This window comes from Bos taurus, chromosome 3 (assembly GCF_002263795.3).
Source record: "Bos taurus isolate L1 Dominette 01449 registration number 42190680 breed Hereford chromosome 3, ARS-UCD2.0, whole genome shotgun sequence".
In the NCBI taxonomy this organism is placed as follows: domain Eukaryota; kingdom Metazoa; phylum Chordata; class Mammalia; order Artiodactyla; family Bovidae; genus Bos; species Bos taurus.
In genome coordinates this window covers 50,581,360-50,602,019 of record NC_037330.1, presented here as the reverse complement: position 1 = coordinate 50,602,019, position 20,660 = coordinate 50,581,360, and the positions used below count along the sequence as shown (strand labels likewise).

Here is a 20,660-nt window from a genome sequence, read left to right as displayed (position 1 = left end):
GTTCACCAGAATGTATCACAGGGAGTGATTCCTCATTATTTGCTGAGGTAGAGCCTTAGAACAAACACTCTTGATTGTGGAGGAACATGCCAGAAATTTCAATATTAAAGTTTTCCTGAAAAATGTATAGAAGGAAAATTTCTCTCCCTCCTCCCTCATTCTTTTTTCTTTTTTAAAGAACCCAGCAAACCAAACTGCAAACTTTCTTTATGGTTAGGCACAAAATAGGACTTTGCTGAAATAACAAGTGAATTAGTGATAGCTACGATCAGAGAAAATGTATAATATGTTATAACTAGCTTGGTGGAAAAAAGAAAAAGCACAACTGGGAAAAAATGGATCCTTCTGAGCACATCTAATTAGGGTTAGTTACTGGTTACCCTTAGTTTTAGTGAGAGCTGCCTTTAAACAAAGAAGAGCAGAATACAGTTCTCATTTCTTTACAATATCTTTTGACAAAAATTATCCATTGGTTAGTGAAGAACATCTCAGGGCAGTAATACTAACTTTCTATAGTGATTTTCAATATTGAATTTATAAGAAATGTAATTAATTACTAAATTAGACTAATTCACATATAGTACATAATGCATATGAAATACATAGCTGATTTGTTCAATATTGTTTGTTTTTGAAATTTATTATAAAAATATAAAAGAGGAAAAGATATTAATTTACAGGTAGCCAAAAGGCCCAGTGACCAAGGCTGTGATTCACTGGCTACAGTATTATGAACTATAGTCACCATCAAGTACATTATATCCTCATGACTTGTGTATTTTATAACTGGAAGTTTGGTACTTTTGATCCACTTCAGCAATTTTGCCCACCTTACACCCCCTCCTCTGGCAAAGACTAATATGTTCTCTGCATCTATGAGCTGGATTTTGTTGTTGTGGAATATTTTAGATTCCACAAATAACCATGATCATGTGGTATTTGTCTTTCTCATATCACCTAGCATAATGTCCCTGAGGTCCACCCATGTTATTAATAAATAATATTAATAAATTTATATTAATAAAATTTAAAATAATAATCTCTTAATATGTATTTTTATTGGCTCTGATTCTCTGCTTGAACCTTGATTGATACCACTGATCATATAATGTCATGTACATATATATGTTTGTATATGTCTTATCTTCCTAGTCATATTCAAAGGTATAAATGAGATAATAATTCATTGAACACTATGTGTCAAGTGTTAAGTACTGTATTAAGCCTTTTAATACATGAACTCATTTTATCCTCACAACCACCTGATGAGACATGTAGTATTATTAATCCCCATTTTATAGAGGCTAAATAATTTGCCTAACTTACACAGCTAAGGAATGGCAAAGCTGGAACTCAAACCTGAAGTTCATTTATTCCAAAGCTGATGCACTTTACTAGAATAAATAGGAACCATTACACACAAATGGAAGGAAAGTGGAAAAGACAGAGATAGAGATATACAGAGAAAAAGAAAGCTATGTAAATTGAGACAGACCATGATTCTTAAACGTAAGTAAACTGCCTATAACACTGTGTCAATCACCTGTTGTTCCTGTCCTAGACAATATGCTCACCTTGGAGGCAATGCTCTAAGTAAGAGAGTCAGAGCAATCTTCTAAGGAAATTCTGAAGTACAAATTGTTACAGGCACAAGCACTAGGGTACTTGCCCCAGGCCAAAGGAAGTCAAGTTCTCTGTATTCAATAGATATGTCAAGATACTTCAGCTGCTCAAAAAATGTCTTTGTTTTTCATACTGTGGGATAAAATAAACGTTTATTTTCAAACAAAACAAAAAACAGATATGTCAGAATATCGTTCAGCTTAATTGGTTCAATTCTACTTTATCCTCACAAAATCTGTGATGCAGGTAGGGCAGAAATATTTTCTGAGGCTTCCCTGGTAGCTCAGTGTTAAAGAACCTGCCTGCCAATGCAGGAAACACAGGTTTGATCCCTGGTCTGGGAAGATCCCACCTGCCATGGAGCAACTAATCTCGTGTGCCACAACTATTAATATTCAGCCTATGCTTTGAGGCCGGGAACTGCAACTACTGAGCCCACGGGCCGCGACACTGAAGTCCAAGAGCCGCAGAGCTCCTTTTCCACAACAAGAGAGGCCGCCCAAGTGAGAAGCCTGCACACGGCAACAAAGAGGTTTCCGCTCGCCGCAACTAGAAAAAGCCCACGCTGTAACAAAAGCCAAAAATAAATTTTGCACCCAGCACAGCCAAAAATAAATAATTTTTAAAAAGAAATACTTTTCTCACCTGTACAATGGAACTAATAGCTAGTCAATAAAATGAAGTCATTTATTCAAAGTCATGCATCACGGGAAAGGGTAAGACTAGTTCTTTGAGTCCAGGCTAGTGTCTTCTCCAATAGACTGACATGTTATGGTTGAGCTACTTACAGTCAAGAGGCTCCTCATCCTTTGTGTACTGTACCATTAGTACCAAGGGTTTGAGGATACACCGATGTGACTAAAGTAATGAGACATTGCCACAAGTCACACATGAAACCACTCCTATTTTCCAAACTTGCTCTGTTCTTTGGACATTTGTACTTCCTTTCTCGTTTTAAATGCTTTATGCCCCGATACACAGCTATTTCCTTCTCGTCAGGTTTCAATTTAAAATGCCCTCCTCTCAGGAAATCCTGTCCCAACCACTCTGGTCAAGATAGGATCCTTTGCCATTCTCTACTAAATACTGCTATTATATCCTTTCTCACTGCCCTTCTTAATATATGAAGTCAGTTATTTGTTTTTTGCTTTTATTATTCATATTCCACTTTAAGAATATAAGCTTCTTAAGACATGGACTCTGGTTATGACTGTATCAACAGCACTCAGAATAATGACTAACATACATATTAAATATGTATGTTTGAAAATACATATTAAATTATGAAAAATAAGAAAAAAACTAGAAAAAGGTTAAAAGCTAAACTGTCAACTTTTAAAGAAAGAAAAGAACCCTCATTATTAAACTTTAGCAAACAGTATTTACAGGGCTGCTTTTGGATCTTCTGTGTCTCTTTTTAATCTTCCTTAGTTCACTAAGATGAAACTGACTGAGGATTTTAAAGGAAATCTGTTCAGAGTTTATACACAAGATACTGTAATCCTTTGGCAAGCATGTTTTCACTAAATGTGGTTTTGAGATAATGCAGTGTTATGTACGTATATCCCAAACTGAAAACCAGCCATCTTATTACATGCTCCGTTTCAGTTCATTCCACTTAAGAGAACAGTCTATGCAGTAATACAGAGGGAGAGAGATAATCAGTGTAGACTCCACATTTCAAAACAGGAATTACTAAGACCAGAACAAGTATGCGTGGATAGTGCCATAATTTAGGAGAAGACCAGACAATTACTTAGGCAGCTATTGCAAACCTGTAACCCAGGGGAAGCAAATTTAAAAGGAATTGCATTTCAAGCCAGTAAGAGCTAATTCAAACTTTAAAAAGAGGTAGTCTGTGCAATATTGACTTACAAGAATATATATAGCCATGGTTTTTTCTCTAAACATTCCTCCTTTTAGAATCTGCATATGTGCATGAATGTTTTCCTATTCTTTTACTTTCAATCTATCTGCATCTTTATATTTTAGATGTGTATCTTATATAATTGCTTTTAAATTTTAACACAGTCCGACAATCTTTGTCTTTTAACTGAAGCATTTGGTCCCTTTATATTTAATTTAATTACCAACATGTTTGGGTTTAGATATACGACAGTCAGTGCCATGCTAAGCCACTCATATTTGCTCTAGAACTGGAGCATTCATTCCCTCAGCTGCTGAGCACATAGGTAGTCAACAGGTCTCGGCTGAATCCTTCTTTGGGACTTGCCCTCAGCTGGAATACAGTCTTATCCAAGGTCATATCCCCTTTAAGGAAGTTGGGAGAGGATGGAAAATGGTATCCAGTGATTAATCAGGGAGAAGGGTATCAGAGATCAGATCAGATCAGTCGCTCAGTCGTGTCCGACTCTTTGCAACCCCATGAATTGCAGCACGCCAGGCCTCCCTGTCCATCACCAACTCCCGGAGTTCACTCAGACTCACATCCATCAAGTCAGTGATGCCATCCAGCCATCTCATCCTCTGTCATCCCCTTCTCCTCCTGCCCCCAATCCCTCCCAGTATCAGAGTCTTTTCCAATGAGTCAACTCTTCGCATGAGGTGGCCAAAGTACTGGAGTTTCAGCCTCAGCATCATTCCTTCCAAAGAAATCCCAGGGTTGATCTCCTTCAGAATGGACTGGTTGGATCTCCTTGCAGTCCAAGGGACTCTCAAGAGCCTTCTCCAACACCACAGTTCAAAAGCATCAATTCTTCAGCACTCAGCCTTCTTCACAGTCCAACTCTCACATCCATACATGACCACAGGAAAAACCGTAGCCTTGACTAGATGAACCTTTGTTGGCAAAGTAATGTCTCTGCTTTTGAATATGCTATCTAGGTTGGTCATAACTTTCCTTCCAAGGAGTAAGCGTCTTTTAATTTCATGGCTGCAGTCACCATCTGCAGTGATTTTGGAGCCCAGAAAAATAAAGTCTGACACTGTTTCCACTGTTTCCCCATCTATTTCCCATGAAGTGGTGGGACCGGATGCCATGATCTTCGTTTTCTGAATGTTGAGCTTTAAGCCAACTTTTTCACTCTCCACTTTCACTTTCATCAAGAGGCTTTTGAGTTCCTCTTCACTTTCTGCCATAAGGGTGGTGTCATCTGCATATCTGAGGTTATTGAGATTTCTCCCGGCAATCTTGATTCCAGCTTGTGTTTCTTCCAGCCCAGCGTTTCTCATGATATACTCTGCATAGAAGTTAAATAAGCAGGGTGACAATATACAGCCTTGACAAACTCCTTTTCCTATTTGGAACCAGTTTGTTGTTCCATGTCCAGTTCTAACTGTTGCTTCCTGACCTGCATACAAATTTCTCAAGAGGCAGGTCAGGTGGTCTGGTATTCCCATCTCTTTCAGAATTTTCCACAGTTGATTGTGATCCACACAGTCAAAGGCTTTGGTATAGTCAATAAAGCAGAAATAGATGTTTTTCTGGAACTCTCTTGCTTTTTCGATGATCCAGTGGATGTTGGCAATTTGATCTCTGGTTCCTCTGACTTTTCTAAAACCAGCTTGAACATCAGGAAGTTCACGGTTCACATATTGCTGAAGCCTGGCTTGGAGAATTTTGAGCATTACTTTACTAGCATGTGAGATGAGTGCAATTGTGCAGTAGTTTGAGCATTCTTTGGCATTGCCTTTCTTTGGGATTGGAATGAAAACTGACTTTTTCCAGTCCTGTGGCCACTGCTGAGTTTTCCAAATTTGCTGGCATATTGAGTGCAGCACTTTCACAGCATCATCTTTCAGGATTTGGAATAGCTCAACTGGAATTCCATCACCTCCACTAGCTTTGTTCATAGTGATGCTTTCTATAAATGCCTGCATCTCTGCAAGCCCATCCCAGTTCCAGGTTCCCTGTAGAATCAACTGAGGCGTTTATTACCACTGCATTGCAGTTTAAATTTCTTCAGGTCTATCTTGCTTCTTCACTCCCTCACAGATGTTAATCTCAAAAGACCATCCCAACAAACTTCCTTTGGGCAAATCTTAGTCTCTGAGTCTGTTTCCCAGGGAATTTAATTTGTGATATCTATCATCTTATTATGTGTTTTCTACTTCTTCTGCCTGTTATGTTTCTTTTTCTTGACCTTCTTGCTATCTTTAGGACTGAGTATTATTATTTATCCCAATTTTCCTACATTAGTTTGGAAATGATATGCTCTTTTTCTATTCTAGAGGCTATCCTAGAAATAATAAAATACATAATTGAATTAGTAAGTCTAAAGTTAATTAATACTTTTCCCCTACTCTGCAATATGATAAGGATTTTAAACATTTTAACTCCGTTTACCTTTTTCCCAATTTATGTGTAATAGTTTTTTTGTCTTTCTTTTTTATGTTTTAAATTATGAAAGTATGATAACACATTTATAGGAGACTGGGAAATTACAAAACAAGCTTACATATAGTTCCACTATGTATTACAATTATTTTTTAAGCAGACAAATTAAGAGTTTTAGTTGGAGTTTCAATATCAAACTCTTAAAAATTAATAGAATGGATATACAGAGAAGTAGAATATAGTAGACCTGAAAAGCACTATGAACCAACTCAACATAATTAAGATTTATACAAATTTCACACAACGGTAGGATACGAAGTCTATTCAAGTTCCCATAGATTATAAAATAGGAGACACTGGAACATATCCAGGGACATAAAAAAAGGTGCAAAAATTTCATGGTCTAAAGGTACTGAAATCATACAGAGTCTGTTCTCTTATCATTGTGAAATTATGTTAGAAATCAGTGTCAAAAGATATTTGAAAATAATCTGTATCTTTTCAAGTGCAATGTGACATTTACCAAGAGAGATCTTTGATTTAGCCATTGAAAGCCTCAATGTTAGAAGACTGAAAAAACAGAGAGTTACTGCAGAGAAGAAAGCATTTAAATGAGAAATTAATATCAAAGATATTTTAAAAATCCCATGCATTTGGAAATTAAATGTCCACTTTTAAATGACAGATGTTTCTAAGAAGCCATAACAAGGAAAATTAGAAAATATTTGCAAAGAATAAAAATGAAAAGAGAATTTACCAGAATTTGTTGCATGCAGCTGAAGCTGCTCAATGCAATTAAACATAATATGGAGTCTTGAATAAGGTATGAAAACAAATAATAGACACTAGCATAAAATTTTGTGAAATTTGAACAAAATCTATACTTTAGTTAATAATACTGTATCACATTAATTTCTTCTGTTTTTTTTTTCTTCTTTTTACAACATAGTATCACTTTATAGGCTCAGAACTGGATTAAAAGTTTCAGTTCAGTTCAGTCTCTCAGTCCTATCCGACTCTTTGCAACTCCATGGATTGCAGCGTGCCAGACCTCCCTGTCTATCACCAACTCCCGGAGCTTGCTCAAACTCATGTCCATCGAATCAGTGATGCCATCCAACCATCTCATCCTCTGTCATCCCCTTCTCCTCCTGCCTTCAAGCTTTCCCAGCAGCAGGGTCTTTTCCAATGAGTCAGCTCTTTGCATCAGGTGGCCAAAGTATTGGAGCTTCAGCTTCAACATCAATCCTTCCAATGAATATTCAGGACTGATTTCCTTTAGGATGGACTGGTTGGATCTCCTTGCAGTCCAAGGGACTCTCAAGAGTCTTCTCCAACACCACAGTTCAAAAGCATCAATTCTTCAGCACTCAGCTTTCTTTGTAGTCCAACTCTCACATCCATACATGACTACTGGAAAAACCATAGCTTTGACTAGACTGACCTTTGTTGGCAAAGTAATGTCTCTGCTTTTTAATATGCTGTCTAAGTTGGTGACAGCGGAGGCATGGGTTGGTGGTCACCTGCTGCAGGGTTGGGGTCACTGAGTGTAGCAGTACACGCATGGGATCTTTTGAAGGAGGTCACCATTATCTTCATTACCTCCACCATAGTTGGGCCCCAGGTAAATAGCAGGGAAGGAACACAGCTCCATCCATCAATAGAAAATTGGATTAAAGATTTATTGAGCATGGCCCCGCCCATCAGAACAAGACCCAGTTTTCCCCTCAGTCAGTCTCTCCCAGAGGAAGCTTCCATAAGCCTCTTATCCTTCTACATCAGAGGGCAGACAGACTGAAAACCACAATCACAGAAGACTAACCAATCTAATCACATGGACCACAGCCTTGTCTAACTCAATTAAACTATGAGCCATGCCGTGTAGGGCCACCCAAGATAGATAGGTCATGGTGGAGAGTTCTTAGAGAATGCAGTCCACTGGAGAAGGGAATGGCAAACCACTTCAGTATTCTTGCCTTGAGAACTGAATGAACAGTATGAAAAGGCAAAAAGATAGGACACTGAAAGATGAACTCCCCAGGTCAGTAAGTGCCCAATATGCTACTGGAGATCGGTGGAGAAATAACTTCAGAAAGAATGAAGAGATGGAGCCAAAGCAAAAACAACACCCAGTTGCGGATGTGACTGGTGATGGAAGCAAGGTCCGATGATGTAAACAGCAATATTGCATAGGAACCTGGAATGTTAGGACCATGAATCAAAGCAAATTGGAAGCGGTCAAACAGGATATGGCAAGAGTGAACACTGACATTTTAGGAATCAGCAAAATAAAATGGACTGGAATGGATGAATTTAACTCAGATGACCATTATATCTACTACTGTGAAATGGAGTAGCCATCATGGTCAACAAAAGAGTCTGAAATGCAGTACTTGGATGCCATCTCAAAAACAACAGAATGATCTCTGTTCATTTCCAAGGTAAACCATTCAATATAATGGTAATCCAAGTCTATGCCCTGACCAGTGATGCTGAAGAAGCTGAAGTTGAATGGTTCTATGAAGACCTCTAAGACCTTTTAGAACTAACACCCAAAAAGATGTTCTTTTTAATATAGGGGACTGGAATGCAAAAGTAGGCAGTCAAGAAACACCTGGAGTAACAGGCAAATTTGGTCTTGGAGTACAAATTAAAGCAGGGTAAAGGCTAATAGAGTTTTGCCAAGAGAACACACTGGTCATAGCAAAACCCTCTTCCAACAACACAAGAGAAGACTCTACACATGGACATCACCAGATGGTCAATACCAAAATCAGACTGATTATATTCTTTGCAGCCAAAGATGGAGAAGCTCTATACAGTCAACAAAAACAAGACCAGGAGCTGACTGTGGCTCAGATCATGAACTCCTTATGGCCAAATTCAGACTTAAATTGAACTAAGTAGGGAAAACCACTAGACCATTCAGGTATGACCTAAATCCAATCCCTTATAATTATACAGTGGAAGTGAGAAATAGATTTAAGGGACTAGATCTGATAGAGTGAGGTTCGTGACATTTTACAGGAGATAGGAATCAAGACCATTCCCAAGAGAAAGAAATGCAAAAAAGCAAAATGGCTGTCTGAGGAGGCCTTACAAATAGCTCTGAAAAGAATAGAAGCCAAAAGCAAAGCAGAAAAGGAAAGATATACCCATTGAATGAGTTCCAAAGAATAGCAAGGAGAGATAAGAAAGCCTTCCTCAGTGATCAGTGCTAATAAATAGAGGAAACAATAGAATGGGAAAGACTAGAGATTAAACCATTTTGATTATCTTGGTTATTAAGATCTTTTTTGTACAGTTCTTCTGTGTATTCTTGCCACCTCTTCTTAGTATCTTCTGCTTCTGTTAGGTCCATACCATTACTGTCCTTTTTCGAGCCCCATCTTTGCATGAAATGTTCCCTTGGTATCTCTAATTTTCTTGTATAAAAGAATATAAGTTAAATAAGCTATATAGGTTAAGAATATAAGGTAAATAACTCCACATATAAGTTAAATAAGCAGGGAGACAATATACAGCCTTGATGTACTCCTTTCCCTATTTGGAACCACTCTGTTGTTCCATGTCCAGTTCTAACTGCTGCTTCTTAACCTGTATACAGATTTCTCAGGAAGCAGGTAAGGTGGTATGGTATTCCCATCTCTTGAAGAATTTTCCACAGTTTGTTGTGATCCACACAGTCAAAGGCTTTGGCATAGTCAATAAAGCAGAAGTACTTGACTTCACATTCCAGGATGTCTGGCTCTAGGTGAGTGATCACACCATCGTGATTATCTGGGTCATGAAGATCTTTTTTGTATAGTTCTGTGTATTCTTGCCACCTCTTCTTAATATCTTCTGCTTCTGTTAGGTCCATACCATTTATGTCCAAAAGTTCAAGCTTCACTCAAGTGTTTTTAAATCACTAAGATAATAAATTTTCTAGACTTTTAGCAGTAATACTAGATGTGAAAATACATGAAACTATATCAAAGTCTTCGGTTACTATAAATCAGAAATCAAGCATTCTATTCATACTAAGTCAAACAAGTGGAGTCAAACCAATTTTTGTAATGATTTTGTGTAATCATTATTCTAGGTATCTCATATAGGTGGATCACACATTTGTCCTTTTGCATTTGGCTTATATCATTCAGCATTGTGTTTTCAAAGTTACTCCACATTGCACGTTCACCAGAATTTCATTCTTTTAAAGGTTGATTAAAATTCCTTTGTATGGATATGTCACATTTTCTTTATGCTAATGGACATTAGAGAGTTTCGACCTTTTTGGCTACTGTGAATAATGCTGCTATTAACATTGGTGTGCAAGTATATGAGTCCCTGCTTTCGATTCTCTTGGGTATATACCTAAAAGTAGAATTGCTGGTAATTCATATGGTAATTCTATATTTAACTTTGAGGAACTTCTATATTGTCTTCCTGATTCTCTTAAATACATTTTAATTCCCTGTTGAAATTATCCATTTCTAAAAATTTATATTCTCTACCTTTGTTTTTTTCCTATATATTTGAACATGTACACAGTTATTTAAAAATCTTTTTTGGATGACAGCAATATCTAGATTATCTACGGATCTGCTTCTATTGTCCATGTTTATTTCTTGGGTTTCGGTCATGTCATCTTGTCTTTTGGTATGCCCTGTAATTTTGTACATAATGCCTCCAGAGAGGATTTCCCTTTCCTCTAGTAGGCAGATATGGTAACTGATCACCTTAAACCAATCAGGGGGCTGTGCTGAGTGCAGGCTTAATTGTGTCTCCAGTAAAGGTCAAGCTACTTTGGGTTCATCTCCATTCCAAGAGCACAACCCTCCAGGATTTTTAACTGAGACCCTGGGAATTCATTGAGATTTCTCCCTCTGGCAGGTTTATAACTCTAGTCTGTATCTTGTGAGACTGCCAAAATGTCTGCTTTTCAAAGGCTTTCCAATGAGATTTTTTTTAGCCTTCCATTCTGTAAAGCCCAGGATTTGGCAAACATCCCAACAGGATAACTGCCTGTTTGCTTGAGGTTCCCTTAGTTTTCTATAAAAGCTTGCTGGTTTCTTGTCCCCAGAGCAAAGGTCTCCCAGTATACAGTCCTGGTTCTCAGACGCCTGCTCATGCCTAGTATCAGCAAATTCCTCAAGGGAAAAAGAAGCTACAAAAGTCAGCTCACCTTTCTGAGATTCTTTTAGCTCACCTTCACTCTTGGGGTCCAGCCCTTTGGGATCTCAGCCCAAAGCACGGTGTACCAAGGTCCCACTCTTGGTAGAAACTGTACTATATTTTTATCTTCCTAGCCTCATAAGACTATGAAAATTAGAAATTACTTTGAGATGAATAAAAATGAAAATGCACCCTATAAAAATTTATGAGATGCCATTCTCCAAACCTCATTCCTACCATGATTTTAAAAAGAAAGGAAAAGTAAACAATACAACAACAATGCCAACAAAATCTTTCCATATTAAACTGATTTATGTGCTGAGACTATTGGTGACTCACTCCTGGTTTCAGTAATAGCTTCCAAGTACAGTATTTTGACTGCTCTGGTCTCAACAACTGTAGTTCTTGGAATACTAATACAGAACCAATAGATACTTTTTGGTGATATATATGGAAAAATATACAAAAATTTAAATATATGACCCTATATATTTATAATTACTGCTTGTCAGAACATAATTTATGGGTTTCATAATCAAACAATAGAGTTCTCATATTGTCAGTGCTAAAATTTGTTCTCTTCATGTGAAATTTATATGACAATAATTAGCTACATAGGTATTTGTGAGACTTAAATGAGAACTGGATTACTTAAATGAGAACTATGCATTACTGGATTTAAAATAAATGATAAAACTATCACGTTAAAAAAAAAAAAAGACTATATTTTAGGTCATCTATCTCCAGGCAAACACAGTTACAAAATCAAGGCTCACCTCTCTTAAATCTTATCCTTTCTCAGATCTTTTTTTTTTAAAATATTTACTTATTTTATTTGTCTATGCTGAATCTTACTGGCAGCACTAGTTTCTTTGATATTTGATCTCTAGTTGTGGCATTCGAATTCTGAAGTTGTGGCACATGGGATCTAGTTCCTTGACCAGGTATTGAACCGAGGCCCCCTGCACTGGGATCACAGAATCTTAGCCACTGGACCACCAGGCAAGTCTCCCTTTTCTCAGATCTTAATCAAGTAATTCCTCACTACCTTGTTAGTTCTTTGAAGCTTTAACATATACTTTAAAAATATTTTCTCTGCCTGTTTTCTTTCTTTTTAAAAAAAATACGTTTATTTCTTTTTGGCTGTGCTGGATCTTTGCTGTTGCTTAGGCTTTTCTCTAGTTGCAGTGAGCAGGGTCTGCTCTCTAGCTGTGGTGCACAGACTTATTGCCATGGCTTCTCTTGTTGCAGAGCACAGGGTCTAGGTACGTGAGCTCAGCAGTTGCAGCTCCCTGGCTCTAGAGCACAGGCTCAGCAGCTGTGAGGCACAGGCTTAGTTGCTCCATAGCATGTGGGATCTTTATGGAAGATTGAACCCATGTCCCCTGCATTGACAGGCAGATTCTTTACCAGTGAGTCACCAGGGAAGCCCCACTGCTTTCTTTTCTAATTACACAATTCCTATGCCATATCAGTACTATTTAGTATTATTGGTCTTAAAGTATTGCCAGTTTGGGTAAGTTTAAGAACATAATTCCCAAATGCAGAGAAACTATAATTTTTTTTTTTTTTAAAGACAGTCTTAGGAAAAAGATATATTTTAGGCTTAGAAAACTTGTTTATTATTTTGAAGTTTTAGAAAGATAACCATTAAATTATGCTAGAATTATGTTTTGCTTTCATTTCTTACCCATTAAAATGAAAAATGAGGTACTTAAACTATAATTTCACTCATAACAGAATATGTACCAACAAATGCCTTACATTTTAAAGGCTACTATATTAAAAACAAGATAAAAACCATGTCTATTTCTAATCTCTTAGAACAGTATTCTAACATAGCCAGATGATGTTAATAGGTCTTCCTGGGAGGATTACAGTGGGGATGGATTTTTCGCCTAATCAAATATATTTGCTTTCTTTGGAGATGCAGAACACACATTAGTATATTAAAGATCCTAAGAAGTCCTCAGTAAAGTCAACTCTTTATTTTTGTTTAACTTTCTGTTTTCAAGTATATCTGACTCATGGACTACCTTTTAAGGTGCCTCAAGAAACCCACTTTGAGAAAGGTGACCTTAAAAAAGGAAAATAAACATTTCAAATAGTTTTGGTTATTTACATGTTATTATAGTTGATTATATAACTTCTTTCTTCTTCACTGAAGCTGAGCTGGTGGGTTCTGTGGGGGGGTTTTGTTAGCTTTATTAATCTATAACTCCCTTTATCAGTCTTTTCTGACTCCGGGTAGCAGAAAGAGCATGAGCTTTCTATACACACAGAATTGGGATCAAATTCTGGCTCCACCAGGAAAGGCAAATTCTTCTCTCTTATTAGTCATATTTCTTTATTTGTAAAGTGGGTTTTGGGGGGGGCTTTCACAGGATCATTTTAAGTACTAATGACGATATGAAGTACCCAGTATACTGCCTGCCCCCAGAGTTTCCTAAAGTCTTCAAGGATCTGGAATGGCCAATTGGAATGAACACGAGATTGACATCTTTCAACCTTCCTTGATTTGGAACTCTTCTTTGCTAATTAATTCCCTTGCTTCTTATATTAGTATTTCTCTTCTGACTACTAAGCGGATATTATACTCCTGGGGAATAATTTATTTTTATTCTGACTGACAGAATGTCTAGAGTTAACCTGATTTTTATTCTCTTAAAACTTTGGAAAGCTTCAGGTCTCCCTATCTCATGACCCTATATCATTTGTTACTGTAATAATTATAATAATTATCTTACCTTACTGTAATTATTCATTTTCTTCCCTACTAGACTCTAAGTTCATAAGGTCAGGATGCCTTATTGCTAAATGTACACACCTACGTCACTGGCCTGTTTAAAAAGTAACCATTCAACAATTAGAACCATTAACAAGTTACAATAATTGGGATCTCAATAATTATTAGATAAAAATATAATTCTTAGATGAATTCTTAGATGTTTTAATATTATTTATATAGAAGATATTAGCAGAAAACAAGGAGTTAAGTATTATCCTCAAACATTTAAAATATAAGTGCTATGGAACCAATATTTACTACTAGAAATCTTATTCTGTTAGTGATTTTCCTAAGATATATCCAGTAGGATAGAAATTAAATAATAAATACACGTATATACTTTTTACAAATATTTTCAGCATTCGAGAATGACTCCATTTATTCAAAAGATATGTTCCAGAAAGGATGGATGCAAATAACACTTTCATACTATAAATATTTAAAAATCCATCTGATTAAACTAAACTTCAAATATATTTGAAAAGCAAGAATCCCTCTTTGTAATAAGTATGCTCTCATACTAGTCTGGCTTACTCAGATTTCTGAATACAGAGTTTTTCAAAGTGGGGAACAGTTCTACTAATTTGGTCATATCAAAATGGTAAGAAGTTCAACACAACTCAAAATCAGATTAACTTTTACTTTTTGAAAATAATTTTAGTCTATGTATAAGTAATAAATATATGTTATTAATATAGTTTTTTAATGTGTTATTACACTTAGAATGGATAAACAACAAGGTCCTACCATATAGCACAGGGAACCATACCCAGCCTCCTGGGATAAACCATAATGGAAAATAATATATATATACATATATAAATAAAAGAATGTGTATATGTATATAACTGAGTCACGCTGCACAGCAGAGATTGGTACAACATTTTAAATCAACTCTACTTCAATTAGAGAATAGGTTTCTTCATATACTAGAAAATAAAAAATACTTACTATTATTTTCTTACAGTCCTTTCCTCTGCATAGTTCTGTATAGGTAGAGTATTGCACATATATAATCCAGCTTCCAACAAAGACCGCCAACCAGGAAAAGAAAAGATATTTCATTCGCACATACGAGAAGCGAGCCTGTGAGTAAAAGAGCACATAACAGTCAATCATTCAGCACACAGTCAGCATTCACTGTCCTAGAACATGACTTTTCCCCCTTTCTTGGAAGCACTCAATATATATTCTAGGCTTTCATATGGCAATTCTCCTAGAACAATGTGTACTTTCACTGAGTCTAAAAAGCACTGGTCTTAGAAAAGGAAGCTCCTTGGTCTTGCCAAGAAAAAGAGAACAAAATACCCTTTAAAATGTATAATCTTTCAAATACCACCAGAATCCAAAGTTACTCATTAAGCTCAAGCACGTGCACCGTGCTACCCTGGACACCCAGTAAGATCAGGTGAAGAGAGACACAGTCCCCTCTATGACAAGCTTATAGAAGACTGGTTCAAATAAGAATCTTAAAGTTCTGTATGAATAAGTATGGCAAAAATAATTGTGTTTTAAAGAAATAAAAACAGAGAATTTGGCTACTAGTCTAATGTCTCACAGTGAGGTACAACCAGAAATGAAATGAAATGAAACTTGACATTCATTCCTATTTCCCTGCTGTATTCACCAATGCTTTATGTTCCTTTTATTCAATCAATCAAATGCTTCACCTAACAGATATTCTGGAAATTTGAGGAAAAAGTTACAACTATTAAAGGAGAAGAAAGATGAATATATATAAAGAATAAATGACTCCCTCATGTCAGTTTGTAAAGCTGTACAATAGGATCCTCTTTGCCTTGCTTTGCAACTAGTGCTCTGGTATCTAATTGCGACTCCGGTCAGTTGGGGGTTTTTCTCCATCAACTACATATCAAACAGTTTCATCTCCAAAACTGTCAGCTGGTCAAGATAATTTGACATTTACGTTTTGAGTCTGGAACTCCAATGGTCTGATTTTATAAATAACTGAATTTAGGACCATGGGGAGAATTGAGCAAAAATAAATTAAAGACATGTAAACAAACAACGAAAAGCTAGTTTTGCTTTCACAACCCCAAGTCAGTTTCTCACACGGGACAACAGCGGGACACTGTGAGCGCTGTGGGCTTGCAAAGAAAGCCGAGGGAGATGAAGGAGACACAAGTGCGTCTGCGGAGTGCAGAGGAGAAAGGGACTCCGAAATACTGAATTCTTTTGGCTCTATTTGTGGTTTAGATATCGGTCTTTGTGAAGTGAATCCCAGTACCAAAAAGCTTGAGTACAACAAATTCACAGTTAAATGATAGATCTCTGAGTTTTATTATTAAAACATTTTTTTAATGACTTAAATGCAAGTTATTTTTGTATAGCTCTAAATGAATCCAATAAAAAGAAAGTCCAGATAGATTTCCAAATTAAATCACATAAATGACCATGAGTATACACCAAGGGGTTTGTTTGAAAGACATTTAAGATAACTTGGCCCTAATAAGAGGTCTAGTCATCAGACAGAAATTGATATGTACTAGTATTACAAAGCTTAAATATTATTGAGTGACATAATGCTTGCAGAACATAAGCACTTTGCTAGGCACACAGAAAATACTCAACAAACGTTAGCAAAATCAATTTGCAAGGCCCTGAACAAAAAGCCAGTAACGCTGTCATTATGATAGGCCACCGCCTTCTTTTTGGGCTTGCCAAAAAGAAAACTGAATCTGAATCTGATTAAGCCTTTAGCTCCAACTACCAGTTTACAGGAAATACAGGAGACAGAGGCATATAAGTAACACTTAAGTAAATGACAGTATTAGGATACAATCAGCAAACTCTAGGCTGTGGGAAATGCGGCCATACAAATAACCCCGTTCTTCAACAAATAAATCACTAGGGAGAAAAGAGAGAGAAGATGAGAAAACCAAAGATCAAAAAATACCTAAGAAATATTGTATATCAAATAATCACATTTCGTGGATCTTTTTTGAGTCCTGATTCAAATGAAAAACTGTAAAACAAAAAATGACATTTATGAGACAATTGAAAACTTGAAGGTTGACAGGATACCTAATGCTGTAAAGGCATTATTTTAGTTTGTTAGGCATAATAATGTGATGTTTAAAGAAAAACGAGTTAATCTTTTTGAGACAGACACTGAAACATTTATGAATGAAATAGTACCTGGGATTTGCTTCAAAACAATATAGGAAGGGAAAGGTATGTGGGAAAAGTATTAAAACAATACTGGCCGTGAGTTGGTAACTGCTCAAGCTGGGCGATGGTTACATGCCTTCGTTTGTACGTTTTTCTCTACTGATTTAACATTTTTTTACGTTGTAAGATAAGGAATACTTTCATACCAAGATACCCGCTTCCCACACATTCATTCAGCCACTATCTGTTGTCTACTACGTGCCTGGCGCCACCTTAGGCACATTCAGAACATCTGCGTTTACAGTGACAAACAAATCCTAAATACCAGATAAGTACCCTTAACACAGTTCAGAGGGTTTCTTGGACAACAGTAGCATGGCATGATTTTACTTTTATAAGTCCAATCTTTTGTGTGTATGTGGCCGTTAGAGAAAGATTATTTAGTATAAGATGATTAGACAACTGTTAATCATTTGGAAATAGCATATTTAAAAACCTAAAACACATCTTACATCAAAATAAATTCCACAGGAAACTGATACACATGTAATACATGACATAATATAATACAAATGTAGGGATTTTTCAAAAATATTTTTTGAGATGACAAAAATTCTAACTACCACAGAATCTCTAAAGGAAGACATTGACTATGTAAAAACTTTAAAGTTGTGACAAAAATCACTGTAAACAAAGCTGAAAGATAAAATGGGATGTGACAGGAGTTTTCATCATTAGATTAAGAGAGGGTAGCTAGAGGGCTCAGGACAAGAATTGAAGTCACTTCCTGATGTTCAAGCTGGTTTTAGAAAAGGCAGAGGAACCAGAGATCAAATTGCCAACATCCGCTGGATCATCAAAAAAGCAAGAGAGTTAAAGAAAAACATCTATTTCTGCTTTATTGACTATGCCAAAGCCTTTGACTGTGTGAATCACAATCAACTGTGGAAAATTCTGAAAGAGATGGGAATACCAGACCACCTGACCTGCCTCTTGAGAAATCTATATGCAGGTCAGGAAGCTACAGTTAGAACTGGACATGGAACAACAGACTGGTTCCAAATAGGAAAAGGAGTATGTCAAGGCTGTATATTGTCACCCTGCTTATTTAACTTCTATGCAGAGTACATTATGAGAAACGCTGGGCTGGAGGAAGTATAAGCTGGAATCAAGATTGCTGGGAGAAATATCAATAACCTCAGATATGCAGATGACACCACCCTTATGGCAGAAAGTGAAGAGGAACTAAAAGCCTCTTGATGAAAGTGAAAGTGGAGAGTGAAAAAGTTGGCTTAAAGCTCAACTTCAGAAAACGAAGATCATGGCATCCGGTCCCATCACTTCATGGGAAATAGACGGGAAAACAGTGGAAACAGTGGGTGACTTTATTTTTCTGGGCTCGAAAATCACTGTAGATGGTGACTGCAGCCATGAAATTAAAAGACGCTTACTCCTTGGAAGGAAAGTTATGACCAACCTAGATAGCAGATTCAAAAGCAGAGACATTACTTTGCCAACAAAGGTCCGTCTAGTCAAGGCTACGATTTTTCCTGTGGTCATGTATGGATGTGAGAGTTGGACTGTGAAGAAGGCTGAGCGCCAAAGAATTGATGCTTTTGAGCTGTGGTATTGGAGAAGACTTTGAGAGTCCCTTGGACTGCAAGCAGATCCAACCAGTCCATTCTGAAGGAGATCAGCCCTGGGATTTCTTTGGAAGGAATGATCCGAAAGCTGAAACTCCAGTACTTTGGCCACCTCATGTGAAGAGTTAACTCATTGGAAAAGACTCTGATGCTGGGAGGGATTGGGGGCAGGAGGAGAAGGGGACGACAGAGGATGAGATGGCTGGATGGCATCACTGACTCGATGGACGTGAGTCTGAGTGAACTCCGGGAGTTGGTGATGGACAGGGAGGCCTGGTGTGCTGTGATTCATGGGGTCGCAAAGAGTCGGACACAACTGAGCAAGTGAACTGAACTGAGGAGATTTGTACTCACTCCTATGATGGTGGTAGGGTATGCTGTCACAGCATTTTCTGAAAGAGCAGTTAGCCATATACATCAAAAACTCTAAAAATTTTCATCTAGCAAATTCTACATTTAGGGATGTATCACAAGTGAAGAATTAAGTCTATACTATACACATACCCACACACACATCCCCCGACCCACCCCAATGTAATATATATGACATCTTTTACACCTATTATTATAACAGTGCATTATCAGAGGCAACCAAGTTTCAGCAATCAAGAAGTTACTGAATACAATTATTGAAACCATTTTATTTTAGGAAAGCTATTTACAAGCTGTTTATGGGCAACACCTTTATACTCCTAGATATCATTAAACTATGTACAATTAGAGACAGCACTGTAGAAGAGCAGACAGCAGAATTAAACAGAGCAGACTTAAGGAAACATCAATCTTCATTATTTTGCCCATTTTTCATTATGTGTACAAAGAGGAATGAATGCAGTTTGAAATCTTTTAGTGGCCATAAAGTTACAATCAACCACTTAGGTGAGAAGTTCAATCTTATATTAATATTGAGATGGGGTTTTAAAACGAGATTAACCTCAATTCGTTTAGTAAAAAATCAAGAAGACCTTACACTGTAAAATAATATTTTCTTTTTTCCTTTTTTTGCCTTGCTCTGCAGCAGGTAGAAGTCACAGAGTAAAGGAAACCACGCAGACATGGTGAGTTCTCTGCTAGTTCAGAACTTGGTCTGTCTTACCTTCTCCCTGACACCCACCTCAAGGAGTCTAGTAATGTCAACTACCTTTGGAGTCTCCATCAATAATTTCTATTAGCTATCAAATGCATATTAAGCTTAATAAATGTTGGCAGCAGAGACCTGTATATTTTTCCCTTCTGCACAGCCAATTTAATAAAATTTGAAGTAATTTTGTTTTTCTCTCAAAGAGCTAAATTAAATTTTTTTTTCCCTCTGGCATATGTTTAAATGGAAAAATACCCTGTAAACTGGCTTGCCCACTGTGTGTTCATCATGATACAGAATGCCAAAATTTTTGGAGAGGAAGTTGGATTGAGGATGTTCCCAGCAGGGCAGTGGGCATCACCTGTAATATGTAAATGACAAAAGGAGCGAAACGCATTTTTATTCTGGTATGTCACTGAAATCACCGTGATTTGAGGGTAACACAAACTAGTATAAGGGCTTTCATGTGTCCTTTAATTTCTGCAGATCCTGTTGCCTCACATTTTAAAATAAAGGTTGAAGAAAAACAGCCATAAATGACATCTGTACCTACTGACTGTTTCCCTGTGTGGCACTCACTAAAATGTTCCCAGTGGTCTGTTCTATACCAATTACCTAGACAATCTAGACTTTGATGAAAAAATATAGTTACTGTTTATGACCTTTTTATTGATGCTGAACTATCCAAAATACTGCCCAGAAGCAAAATTTGTTCTGCTGATTTTGGGCCTAGCTACTTCCCTGGTGGCTTAGCTAGTAAAGAATCCACCTACCTGCAATGTGGGAGATCTGGGTTCAATCCCTGGGTTGGGAAGATTCCCTTGAGAAGGAAATGGCTACCCACTCTAGTATTCTGGCCTAGAGAATTCCATGGACTCTATACTCCATGGGGTCACAAAGAGTTGGACACGACGGAGTGACTTTCACTTTCACTTTTCA

The 20,660-nt window shown here is 37.0% G+C and overlaps 1 protein-coding gene across 1 annotated transcript in view; it reads right to left on the bottom strand.

Moving 5' to 3' along the window:
- Nucleotides 1–20,660, bottom strand: part of DIPK1A (divergent protein kinase domain 1A) — a 129,993-nt gene that overhangs the window by 27,744 nt on the left and 81,589 nt on the right. Inside the window, exon 2 of the mRNA NM_001083500.1 lies at nt 14,817–14,951. Within this exon, the coding sequence (NP_001076969.1) occupies nt 14,817–14,951 (135 nt within the window). The remainder of the gene's footprint in view (nt 1–14,816; nt 14,952–20,660) is intronic.